This window comes from Lagopus leucura, unplaced genomic scaffold (genome assembly GCF_019238085.1).
Source record: "Lagopus leucura isolate 7727_CA_CO unplaced genomic scaffold, USGS_WTPT01 Super-Scaffold_702, whole genome shotgun sequence".
NCBI lineage: Eukaryota > Metazoa > Chordata > Aves > Galliformes > Phasianidae > Lagopus > Lagopus leucura.
Genome location: NW_024962254.1, coordinates 8,139,594 through 8,152,390, shown reverse-complemented (window position 1 = coordinate 8,152,390; position 12,797 = coordinate 8,139,594). Strand labels below are relative to the sequence as shown.

The window sequence follows — 12,797 nt, the reverse complement described above, 5'->3', positions numbered from 1 at the left end:
CCCTAAACAATTTAGTAAGGGATGTAGGATTGTGTGGCTGCATTACTGCTGTTACATCAGCACCATGTTATGAAGTTAGGTTGCTTCAACCTATAGGAAGTCAATAACTTGAAATGCTTTTCTTTCTCTTGAATTATGGTGCTAATTATTTTTTCTTCTCTCAGGTCCTGATGTGATGTTGCTGCAAGTCTTGCAAGAAAGAAAAGCTCTTAAATGCTCTTAAACACTCCTCTATTTCTTGTAATAATTGAGAATTTTAAATATTTTAACTTCATTGCCCTGTAAGTTGAAGTAGTGGATCAAAGTGTGGCTGTAAGCAGGGAAGGATTATCAACTGTGTTCAAACTGTTCCAAGTGGGAAGATGGGGCTGTTTACTTCATACAGAAAGTAACATTCAAATAAAACTGCTTGAAAGAACCAGCTGCAGCCAGGGAATTGTTATTACTTTTTGCTACAGTGTAAAGCTAAAGCAGGGATTGTAACCACATCTGCCTTGTAGCCGAGCGTTACTTTGTCTTTCTTTCTCACCTTGTTACAACATTCAGACCTGTGAGCAGCCTCTAGAAAAACACTACAGTGAAGATGAGAGGAGAGCCTGCACACTGAAATGAGCCCTCTATTGTAGCAAGAGGCCTCTTCTTCCTTTCAGCTGTTTGTCCTCTGTATATAGGGGAAGTTGTAACAATTTGAGTCTCTTCAGCAACTGCAGTACTTCTAACTAGTGTGAACTGCAATGTATGTTAACTCTTTACAGAGAAGCTGCTACCTCATACTGCTGTATTTGAAATTTGGGCAGACCTGTTGGAAATGGAAATGAATGCATTTCAGGCGTTCTCACCTACTGCTACAACAATCAGCTCTGTGTTAGCACTGCAGCTTAAAACTTGTGCTGTTCTGCCCTTTGCTTCATTTCAGAGCTAATAAACTTTAAGTACAGTGATAGGCTCCCCAGGGTGCTGCTGGTTGAGTCCCCATCCCAGAAGGTGTTTAAAAAGCTGTCTTGAGAGATGTATGTGGTGCTCAGGGACATGGTTTAGCAGTGAGTTGTTACAGCAGTATGGTTAAATTGAGGCTGGAATTGATCTTGAAAGTCTTCACCAGCCCAAGTAATTCTATGGACAGTCTTTGCAACTTTGCAATGGCAAGTCTTTGCAGTTAGCTAGTTGAAGGCAAGCTGACATCCACAAGTGAAGACAGTTCTGTAAGTGATGTTAGTCTGTTGGCTTCAGGGACTTTGAGATGTACATCTGTTGCACAAACCTGTACTTTGTAATGATGATTATGTAAGTGATTAATTACTGTTCCTACTAAACATGAGAAAAAGGGATAAAAGCTTCAGCTTTTTGAAAAGGAATCTTATTGTCACACATGCTATGACCTCAGTGTTTATTAAAAACACTTTATTAGATGTTTATATTACAATAGTATAAACTCTCTTTCAAACACTACAGCACCAGGCTTTCCTGCAGCGTCATTCTACTCAGTGCTGGTTGCCACATATTAAAAGTAGATGGCACTGTAGAAAGCATCTGTCAGTCACTACCTGAATTAGGTTAATGCAGTTCTTACTGTTAAATACTCTGAGTTGTATCAGCACAGCAATGTTTCTTGGTTAGAGGCTTCTCCTAGTCTGGGTGTTTTCCCTGGCTTCTTGGCTCGTAGTTTTTCCAGCATTTTCTGCAAGATTTAAAATCATGTGAGAATAGCATAGCTCAAGAAATGGTGGTGATAACACCAAGCTGTACAAGTGAGGTAATGCTGCTCTATAACAGAGAGAAGTACAAGAGCAGGTGGAAGAGTCTTCCCAGGGAAGCACCAAGCCTGCTTGTGCTTGGATCACACTCAGCAATACTGTTTGACACGAGCAGCTGGATCCCCTCAGTCCTTTTATTTGACCTCAAGTCACAAGAATTCAGTCTCAGGCTGATGTCCTTTAGAGAAAACTCAGCCATAAGGGCTGTGTTGTATTGGCACACTACCTTGACTGGGGCGGTCTCAGACAGACTAAGCCAATAGCAGTGCTTGGGCAGTCTCTAAAAGCTCACTGACTGAGCAAAGGTAGTATTCCCAAGAGGCTGTGCTGAAATGTTAAGACCTGGTTCATGGTCTGTTCAGTCATCACTGCAGAATTACGCCTCCAGTCTGATTAGAAGCTAGGGGACATGAATTGACCAGCTCGAGATGCTAAGAGGGGATTACTTTACCTTTTGAAACTCCTTAGCCTTTTCTCTATTTTTAGCATAAGTTTCCTGCCTTGATTTTTCTTCTTTTCTGATCTTTACTTCTGAAAGTTGATTATAAAGTCTGTCAAAACATTAGAAAAAATACTGTCAGGAAGGAAAGGGGGAAAGCAGGAGTACGTAACAGCCTTAAGGGTTTATACTGGCAACTGCTAGAAATTATAGCAATTCTGACTTTACTATCCCCTGATCTGGCATCACTTCAACTAACTTTTAGCTGACCTAACACAGACCCCACTCAACCACTGCATTTGTACACAGGCATCGTTACTAAATGCTGAGTGCAGCTGGGCAGGCTGCCAGTGCTTCCTTCCTGCTGCAAGCTGGGCAAGGGCATGGCTCAGTGTTCACCTGTATAAACATGTACTGTTAGGGCTCATATCAACAACTTCTCATTTATCTTGTTTAAATCCAAACTTCTTCCACTGTTCATGCAGTACCTTGAGGTGCGCTGGTACATTTCAGCTTCTCCAGCCTTCCTGTCTTCTGGAGAAGACACTTTCACTTCTCCTACTTTCTTCAGCTGATTGACAACTGCACCTTTTTTCCCTTTAAAAGACACAAACACAAAATGTATCCTAAATCTTTAATCCAGACAATACATCTATTTACAGTATAAACTACTGCGCCCCAGTAAAAGTTTGCTCAGTTTACGAAACCAATACCAGGTACTAATTGTAAAAAAATCAACAGTTGTCAATGACAGACTTCTTCAGTATACAAGAACTCAAAAGCATAAGAGGTTTCAAAGGTTGAGATAGAACTACAAAGAAAGAAACAGAATTGGTACAGTGGAGATGAATGTTTGTCTTAAAAACCACAGCAGTTCTTTGACAACCAGTTATTTTGCAAAGACACATTATGATGATAAATGCAGATAAATGCAGTCTGCTTGCAACATGAGACAGCCAAAGTGGGGAAAAGGAGCTCCCACATCCCTAAGAAATTAAAGAATACCCCAACTGCAAAAGTGAAGATGCAACACATAGGAAAGGTTTTCTGTGATATTTAAAAACTAAAGCAGTCCTAGCCCACGTCACATGCCCAAGTAAACATACCAGGGATAAGACGACCCTCCTTTTGACTGCTTAATGTCTCAGACTTTTTCCTTTGAAACTGTCTGCCTTCTGGCTTTTCATTTTTTCTCTCTCTTTGTTTTATTTCTTCAACTCTTCTCAGGGATTTCTGGATGAAGTCCTTCTTTCTTTTCAAAAAAGATTCTTGCAAACTCCCTGGTGCAGAAGCAGACTCCAGCAGCATCACTGAGAAAGAAAAGTCCAAGCATTTCTCACTTTCTGCAAAGAAACCACCTCTACTAATTCATACATTTCAGTGCATTTCTCCTAAGATGTTGACCAGGATCTGTTTTCACAACTGGTGTCAGGAAGTGACATTTTTGCACAATAAGCAGTAATTTAGAGCTAAGGAATCTAGAAACCAAAAGCAGTACTGCCAAAACAGATACTGCACCAAAACACAAAGACTGGAGAAGCCCCTAACAAATGGTTACAGCCTGGTAGATCCTTTCTTCCTTGTTTCACTATTTATGTTCTATACTGACATCAGAACATCTTTTAACTGCAGAGGTTCCTGACTGATAGGAAACAAACAAGGGAAGGTGCACTACGTACATAATGACAAGCAACAAAACATCATAAGAGTTTCAAAATTAAATATAGTTACAAATAAAACCAAATGAAGTCTCACTAATTATAGCCATTACCATCTATTGCTTAATTATTGCTTCCTACAGGAAGAGACAAGTTATTTCCTTGTCAGTAAAGCACACATCAAACCTGGGCCAAATGTACACAAACAGAGGCCAAACAGCAACATGCACCTGTCTAAGAGAAGTTATATTTTCCAAAGGAGAGGTGTAGTATCTTGCAATGACTTTGTAAGTTAAAACTTCAGTATGTTGAAGCTGCACAGAATTACCTGCAGTCTGATGTGATGGACGCTGACCCTCGGTAGCACTGTGGGCTTTGGAAGAGCTGTCAGGCCTTATGAGCACTGAACAAACTGCATCTGGAACCACTGGTAAAAATTCTCTTTTCTGTTTCAAAAGGAATCATTAGTTGAAAATGCAGAAAATACACCAGAAATCTGAAGTAGTCATATAGTACCCTAACATGGACAAGACACAAGAAAAGACAGTCTTTTCCCTTTAGCAGATGCAAGAAAAACACCAGAAATGGATAGTGACAGCATTAGAATGCTTCTAAAAACACTCAGAAACTTCAAAACATTGCAGTCCCTTTGCCCAACAGCTGAACTAAGACTCACCTCAGTCAGAACACTGATGGCAGACCTGTCTGCACATGCTGGGTTTTTTGTTTTATCCTCACTACTTCCCTCTTGGTTCGTATGTTCAGCGTCTGATTCTGCAGTACTGACGTCATTGGAGCTCACAAAAGTGAGTTCAGGCTCTTCCATAATCCCACGCCCTGACTCAGTCTCCTTGCAGGTAGAAGACACAAAGCCTCAGTGTAAAAGCTATGTATCATTTTATATAATATAAAATATTAAAGTATATAAACGATGTATGCATTAAAATATATTTTAATCATATATATTTTAAAACCACTATTACTAGAAATAGCAACAGCTGCTAGCTTGTAAGAGGCTCATTCAACACAGAAACAAAAAAAGAACCTGCCCAAAGCAATAATGAAATCCAGAAGGATTGCCTTGCCCAAGGTGTTAACTGATACGTCAAACCAATCCAACAAGAAGTTCAGTGGTTTGGTTTGTTTTTTAAAACCAGTAAGTAAAAAACAATCCAAAGCAATCAAACCAAGCTCTCTTCCACTCACCTCAATTTAAATCACTGCTGAAATCTAGTTTCAGGCCAGGTTGGTTGGTTTGTTTTAAAAATGAAAAAGGAAATAAGTTTCACAGTTTTCAATTACTTATGCTTTGGTTCTATTATTTACCTCCCAGACTGGGTTAAGATCAGTTAAGTAACTGCAGTTTCATGGCCAGGCTGCACCCACTAACATCACTGCTAATTGCTTCAGTGCTGTGATCTAAAAGAGCAAGGACAGCAAATGTCCAAGAAACATGCAAGTCTGAAACCAGAACTATAAAAAGAACATCTGCCAAGTTTTCAGATGTTAAAGATCTAAAATAGCTCAGTAAAGGCAAAAAAAAAAAAAGAAAGAAAAAAAAGACACAAACAAGTAAAAACAAGTAAACCACCAAAATACCTGCACAAAACACCACTTACTTTGGGAAATCTGTTCTACTTACCCAGATTGGAATACGAGATGAGCCTGCAGCCACAGAGTTAGAGTGTTTTTCATGTCCTCCCAGGCAGAAAGCATTCTGTTTTACTACTGCGTGTAAATTAACGTCTGGGGCTTCCAAACTGATGTCTTCAGGAATCCTTGAAGACTTCTGTATTTCAAGAAAACTTTCACCTGCCTCCTTTGCATCTGTATTGCAGTGCAAATCCACCTCCACAGCTTTATCTGCTTCAGGTACACGAAATAATTTTTCGGGAAGCTTCAAGTACTTCCTATCAAGTACCTTGACAGGTAATTTTTCAGAAGACAGAATCTCCTTTTTGAATGCTACGCCCTCTTTCAATGCATGTTGAGGGAAAGGCTCAGCCACTGTCACTGGTGTGGTACTGAGCTGATAAAATGATTTTTGTTCTTCCAGCGAATTCAGACTTTGGTTTCGCATATCCTCCACTGAGCACTGCAGACCAACACACTCCATACTCCTCACCAGATCTTCGTATTGTCTGTCAGATGAAACACTGTTCTCACTGCACCCGTTTTTAATCCCAGGATTTAGTTCCCAGGAGCTCTCTGACTCCACGTTGATGCCTGCTGGCCGAGCAGCATTCTGACAGCAATTGCTCAGAGCAGGTTCCAATTGCAGCGGATGAAAAGATTCTTCCAAACCTGCTCCAAAAAGTCAAAATGTGAGCTTAACACAACCACATTTCAGCTTTAAAGGAATTCCTCCTTAACAGAGCTTTTGAGGAATGCGTGAACATCTGTGCAAACATCTGACTACATCAGATCTCCTCCTCAGTCCTCTTTTCCCCAGGCTGAACAGACCCAGGTCTCTCAGCCTTTCCTCATCCAGGAGCTGCTCCAGGCCCTTTACCATCTTTGTGGTCCTCCGCTGCACTCCCAGAAGATCCCTGTCCTTTTGCAACTGGGGAGCTCAGAACTGGATACAGCAGTCTAAATGTGGCCTCACCAGGGACCAGAATAGAGGGGGAGGATCAGCTCCCTTGACCTGCTGGCCGTGCTCTTTGTCAGGAAGTTCCATAAATTGAATAATTTCCCCAAACTTACAAAACGAGGAAATGAAGAATTTTTTTTGTAAAACTTATTAATTTCAGCCACCACTGGAATTAATGCACTATCATCATAACTGCTGCACAACGTAAGTACCATCTGCTTAGCACCTTCAATACAAAAGCAGATCCTTGCATTCAAGTAATAACTGCTAAGGGAAGACCTTAACATTTTTGAGTTCTACACATTAAAAGATAAAGATGGTGGAGAAGATGATGTCTAAGAGAGAAGAATCAGAGCTAAAACATTTCCAAGCAGAGCTTATTTAGAAGAATTCCTTCCCAGTTTCAACACAACAAAACAAGCTTTAAGGTTGGTAATTACATATTGGCAATGGATCCACGTTTATAGCATTGATCAGGCTGCACTGTACATACCCACAGTAACATCCTCTTTGAAGCACTCTTCTGATGTACTTTTGTTTGGCTTGTTTGTTTCAAGACTGCCCATCAGACTGCCTCTTTGTATATTCACATTGGAGGTTCTCACTTCTAGAAACTGCTCTTCACTTTCTGTTGCAAACATTGAAATCTAGCAGCAGAAAAAATCCTGATTAGGCTTCATTTTATTTTATTTTTAGGAATGAGAAGGATGAAAAGTTAATGGCAACATTTGCTTTCTGGATCACATTTCCCCTACAAACAGCAGAAATGCTTCCAGTTCCAGACGTGTAAAAAATTACTAAGGCATTTCATAAAAATAAATTTCAAGTCAAACAGAGCTTTTCTGCAGTACCTTCCTCAATTCTTTGTTGCCCTGTTGAATCTTGTAGTGAGAAATGGGTGATGAAACACTGAAGGCAGGACTTGGTTCCAAAGGCTGAAATAGCCGGTGGCAGAAGTTAGGAAAATGCCTCTCCGTTTCAGGAAAATCAAGCTCAGCTGCTAGAGCTATAAGAAAAGAAAAGAGGTCATTTAAAAAAAAATGGAAACTGACATCTCCTACCTTGCTTCTAGATGAAAAAGGAGAGGATATAGATTTCCACAGGTGAACAAATGCTAGCTTGCAAAAACAGATCTTCACAGCACTCAACTCCTTCACACTGACACAGTGCAAGTACAACTGCTGCAAGAAAGTGCTGAGGTCAAGAAGCTCTCTGTTAAGCACCTGAGAGACTGCATTAGAAGCTCTGTCCTGGTTTGGGTTTCCCAGTACAAAATGCACACACTGACACACTGCAGCAAGCCCAGTGAGCAGCCACAAGAACGAGTAAGGATGAAACACACAATGTTCAAAGAGAAACTTAAAAACTGGGTTTGTTCAGTTTTGCACAAAGTATTGAGAGCATGGGGGAAAAGGCACAGAGATCTCTGCTGTCTATGCTGCCCTAGAAAGAAGTACAGGGAAGGTGCAGACAGCCTCTTGTTGAACATACTCAGTGAAAGAAAAGAGGCTCAAGATGATGGACAAAAGATGCAACACAGGAAATTCTGGTTACATATCAACTCTTTGAAAGGGTAGATAACAGCAGGACAAGGGGAAATGGTTTTAAGTTGAGGGAGGGAAGATTTAGGTTGGACGTCAGGGGAAGTTCTTTACAGAGAGAGTGGTGAGGTGCTGGAACAGCTGCCCAGAGAGGCTGTGGATGCCCCATCCCTGGAGGTATTCAAGGCCAGGTTGGATGGGGCCCTGGGCAGCCTGGTCTAGTATTAAATGGGGAGGTTGGTGGCCCTGCCTTTGGCAGGGGGGTTGGAGCTTGAGGATCCTTGAGGTCCCTTCCAACCCTGGCCATTCTGTGATATAAAGAAAAAATTCCCAATTAAGGATTTTAAGCAAGATGTCTGAGTGGTATGAAATTCTTCCATGGGAGATAATCAGAACTTGGCTGGACAAACCCACAAGCAAGTTACCTCTCATTTGAGTGGGATTAAGAATTTCTGGTCTAGATTCATAGAATTACAGAATGGCCTGGGTTGAAAGGGACCACAATAATCATCCAGTTTCAACCCCCTGCTATGTGCAGGGTCGCCAACCACCAGACCAGGCTGCCCAGAGCCACATCCAGCCTGGCCTTGAATGCCTGCAGGCATGGGGCATCCACAGCCTCCTTGGGCAGCCTGTTCCAGTGTGTCACCACCCTCTGTGTGAAAAACTTCCTCCTAATATCTAACCTAAACCTCCCATGTCTCACTTTAAAACCATTCCCCCTTGTCCTATCACTGTCCACCCTCATAAACAGCCGTTCCCCTTCTGCTTATACACTTCCTTCAAGTACTGGAAGGCCAAAATGAGGTCTCCCTGCAGCCTTCTCTTCTCCAAGCTAAAAAATCCCAGTTCTCTCAACCTTTCCTCATAGAAGAGGTGTTCCAGCCCTCTGATCATCTTAGTGGCCCTCCTCTGGACCTGCTTTTTAATTAATATAAAGATTAATATTAAAGATTAATATTAAAAACCAGAATCTATGATTCTGGGTTTTCCAACACATTCCTGAAGGAAGCAGTTCAAATTAAAATACCACTTATCACTGCGACAGCTAGTAAGGATGGTTTCATTGTTATGAATCATTAAATGTGCACAGTTAAATAGCACAGAACTTCCACTACTTTGTTATCAGTGATTCTTCATCTATCAACTCCATCTGAATAATACAGTGTTGTGTAGATACTGCTCTAAACTCCTAAATAGAGTTGTACATATGCAAACAATAATATTAGCACAAACAACAAAGAACAATGTTGCTATGGTGGAAGGAAGCTGCACAGAACTAGACTGTGATCCCATTATCTTCTTGGCGCACTACACAATGCTACATGTAGAGCATTGTAGCTACATTGCTACATAAAGCAATAAAGGACTTGGTTCCATTAAGGCAGGAGTTCTGCTGTGCAGAACGTTTATTGCAAATGTAAGCTAAATATAAGGAATACTGAATACACATAATCCTGATTAAACTCCTCATTCTGTACGACAGCACAGACACAAAAGCTTTAAAATAGAAAATACCTTCAAAATGTGTATTGTTGTCTGATGAAGAGTTCAACTCTCCACATTTCTCCAAGATCTGCTGAATCTGACTTCCTTTATCAAGGCACGTTACTCCTTCAGGCAACTCGGTTTCAGGCGCTCCAGGCAGATTCTCCTGCCTCTGCTGCAAGGTAAAAGGCAGCGAGGAGTCCCATGGGCTGCTTGGGATTCTTTTCCAAATTTGATCTTCCATGCTGTCAGACGACAATCCTGAAATAAGAAGCTAGATGCTCACATACTTTTATATAAAGCATCTACACGAATTCACCTGAAAAGATGCTGCTTAATACCCTTAAATGCCTGTAACACCTTTTATTATTACTTTTTAATTTATTTATTTATTTTATATCCCATTGCAGATAGAAGTGTCATAGAATCATTTGTGTTGGAAGGGATTCCCAAAGGTCATCTGGTCCAACTCACTTCCATGAACTGGGACACTTCCAGCTCCGTCAGGTGCACCCAGCCCTGTCCAGCCTGACAGAGCAGGGAGGTGACCATCCCTCTGTACTCAGCTCTAGCGAGGCCACACCCCGAGTACTGTGTTCAGTTTGGGTTCCTCACTACAAGAAAGATATTGAGGCCCTGGAACGTGTCCAGAGAAGGGCAACAAAACTGGTGAGGGGTCTGGAGCACAAGTCTTATGAGGAGCAGCTGAGGGAGCTGGGATTGTTCAGTCTGAAGAAGAGTGGGCTCAAAGGAGACCTTATTACACTCTATAACTATCCGAAGGAAGGTTGTGATGAGGAGGGGTTTGTCCTCTTCTCCCACGCAACAAACAGAACCTGAGGAAATGGCCACAAGTTGTACCAGAGGAGGTTTAGATTAGACATAAGGAAGAACTTTTTCTCTCAGAGAGAACTTTTTCTCTCAGAGGCCTGGAATGGCCTCCCAGGGAGGTGGTGGAGTCGCCATCCCTAACAGTGTTCAAAAGGTATCTGGATGACGAGCTACGAGATACAGTTCAGTAGCTTGTGGTAGCAATGGTAACAGGAGGATGGTTGGACTAGATGATCTTGTAGGTCGCTTCCAACCTTGCAATCTTATGATCCTATGACCTTGTGTGTCTCCAAGGATGGGGCATCCACTACCACTCTGGGCACCCTGTTCCAGCACCTCACCACTCTCACAGTAAAGAACTTCCCCCTGACATCCAACCTAAATCTTCTCTTCCTTAGTTTGAAATCATTTTCCCTTGTCCTGTCTCAACAGACTCTGCTAAAGAGCCCGTCCCCTTCTTTTTTACAGCCCCCCTTTAGATACTGCAAGGTCTCCCCACAGCCTTCTCTTCTCCATGCTGCACACCCCAGCTCTCTCAGCCTGTCCTCAGAGGAGAGGTGCTCCATCCCTTGGAGCATTTTTGTGGCCCTCCTCTGGATGCGCTCCAACAGCTCCACGTCTCTGCTATATTGAGGACTCCACATCTGGACACAGTGCTCCAGGTGAGGCCTCACAGCACAGAGCAGAGGGGCAGGATCACCTCCCTCACCCTGCTGGCCGTAGCCGCACTGCTCTGGATGCAGCTCAGGATATGGTTGGTTCTCTGGGCTGAGGGCACACTGCTGGCTCACATCCAGCTTCCCATCTCTACCAGTGCTCCAAAGTCCTTCTCAGCAAGGCTGTGCCCTGTCCTTTTGTCTCCCAGCTTGCACTGATAGTGGGGGTTGCCACAGGCCAGGTGCAAGATCTTGCACTTGGATTTGCATTATGAGGTTCAACTGGGCCCACTGCTCAAGCCTCCTTTAGGTCTCTCTGAATGCCATATCATCCCTCAGTTGTGTCAATCACACCACACAGCTTGGTGTCAATCCTTTAATGTGACCTTGAGCATCTTTATGACGTAGGGCAATGGTTTTATTCCTGTTTAAATAGAAACAACCTAATATAAATGCAACAAAATTAAAGGAATTGTGGAAACCACAAGTGGGTTCCTGGTTAGCACACCAGTCCTTCTTTGTCTCTCCTCTTACAGAAGCAATCAGAAAAGATCTTAATAATCACTGAGTATCTGGAGGAAGCACAACCAGACTTGAAAAATGCATTCATGTAGCCGAGTAACCAAAACCTTAATGTTACTTTTTAAAAAATTTCTTCAAAAATAATCTTCAAAAATTGATTTATAAGCACCAAGTAACTGATACACATATATGGGTGTGTCTGAGATCAGATACGACTCAGATTAAGACAATATTAAACCTTAAGTAAACACACAGGACACTATATCATCACTTCCAAATCCATCTCATGTATTTGCAGGTGATAAAGTTGCTATACATCTTATTATAATATGTGCATTCCAGCTACGCTCTGTAACATGTACTATAAATTCTTAAGCAAAGTTCCACATCGTATTTTTTCCAGAAGAATTTATGTCTAATGAATTAGATCCATTCTGCTATAAAATGAAGAAAACATCAGTTTTTCCATTTATGAGAACAATAAAACACTTACCAGTGTCAACAGGGCTGACATCCAGGGTTTCAGTAGTCAAAAAGCTTCCAGTGGAAATAGTTGAGGATAAGTCACAGGGTATTGCTTGCGTGGAAGCCTCTGAACCTACATCCATGGGCACCACCTTAGAAAGTGCTTCCTAGGAGGAAGCAACATACAGGTTACCATGTATTCAGACGCCCATAATTGAAACCACAATCACAGATTTTATTCTGAGCTCAGTTCAAGTGTAGAAGCCTTCATTTTCTGCAGTCAGGCGAATGAAACTCATCATTGCTCAGTACACAACACTCACATCCAGTCTCCCAGACACAATTCCCTTCAGCAGCCCTCCCCCCCAACACACACACACACACCACGCACACACAGACACACAAGAAGCCTCTCAGAACTACCTACAAATCACGACACCCGGAAGATTATTTATCTTCTGGTGCTCAGATTTGGCTATTTCTCATCACAGACCCACTTCAGTAGAACGGCAGATCTCAGAGGAATAAGCTGTAAAACTCAGGAACGTTCCAAGTACTTTCAAGACTGTGACTTGTGAATACAGGAGAATGACTGGAGAGCTTCATTCTACTTTTATGGTTAAATATATGTCAAATTTCCTAGAAAACTGTATTCCTTAATTTTGAAGCTCTGCAGTCACAGAATAGAGACAGAGGGCTCTTACTTTCAAATTTTGAAGGATGAGATGAACATTTTACCTCTTCCAAAACTTTGAATTAAAACACATCAAAAAAATAAAAGATAAAAACCTAAGAAGCCCATTCCTCATACTATTTTTCATTATATATTAGCTATAAGTATATTCAACAT

The 12,797-nt window shown here is 41.7% G+C and overlaps 1 protein-coding gene and 1 non-coding gene across 2 annotated transcripts in view; both read right to left on the bottom strand.

Annotated features, from left to right (window-relative positions):
- Window positions 1-1,384: 1,384 nt before the first annotated feature.
- CEP295 (centrosomal protein 295) overlaps window positions 1,385-12,797 on the bottom strand; it is a 72,996-nt gene continuing 61,583 nt past the window's right edge. Inside the window, exons 22-32 of the mRNA XM_042862456.1 lie at window positions 11,976-12,114; window positions 9,504-9,734; window positions 7,296-7,450; window positions 6,938-7,091; window positions 5,494-6,155; window positions 4,528-4,701; window positions 4,180-4,297; window positions 3,300-3,503; window positions 2,682-2,790; window positions 2,206-2,305; window positions 1,385-1,678 (exon numbers count right to left, since the gene is read on the bottom strand). Coding sequence (XP_042718390.1) covers window positions 1,592-1,678; window positions 2,206-2,305; window positions 2,682-2,790; window positions 3,300-3,503; window positions 4,180-4,297; window positions 4,528-4,701; window positions 5,494-6,155; window positions 6,938-7,091; window positions 7,296-7,450; window positions 9,504-9,734; window positions 11,976-12,114 — 2,133 coding nt within the window. The 3' untranslated portion in view covers window positions 1,385-1,591. The remainder of the gene's footprint in view (window positions 1,679-2,205; window positions 2,306-2,681; window positions 2,791-3,299; window positions 3,504-4,179; window positions 4,298-4,527; window positions 4,702-5,493; window positions 6,156-6,937; window positions 7,092-7,295; window positions 7,451-9,503; window positions 9,735-11,975; window positions 12,115-12,797) is intronic.
- On the bottom strand, window positions 12,359-12,441 carry LOC122175193. The gene has a single exon (XR_006177332.1). It is a non-coding gene; the product is annotated as a small nucleolar RNA U2-19 (small nucleolar RNA).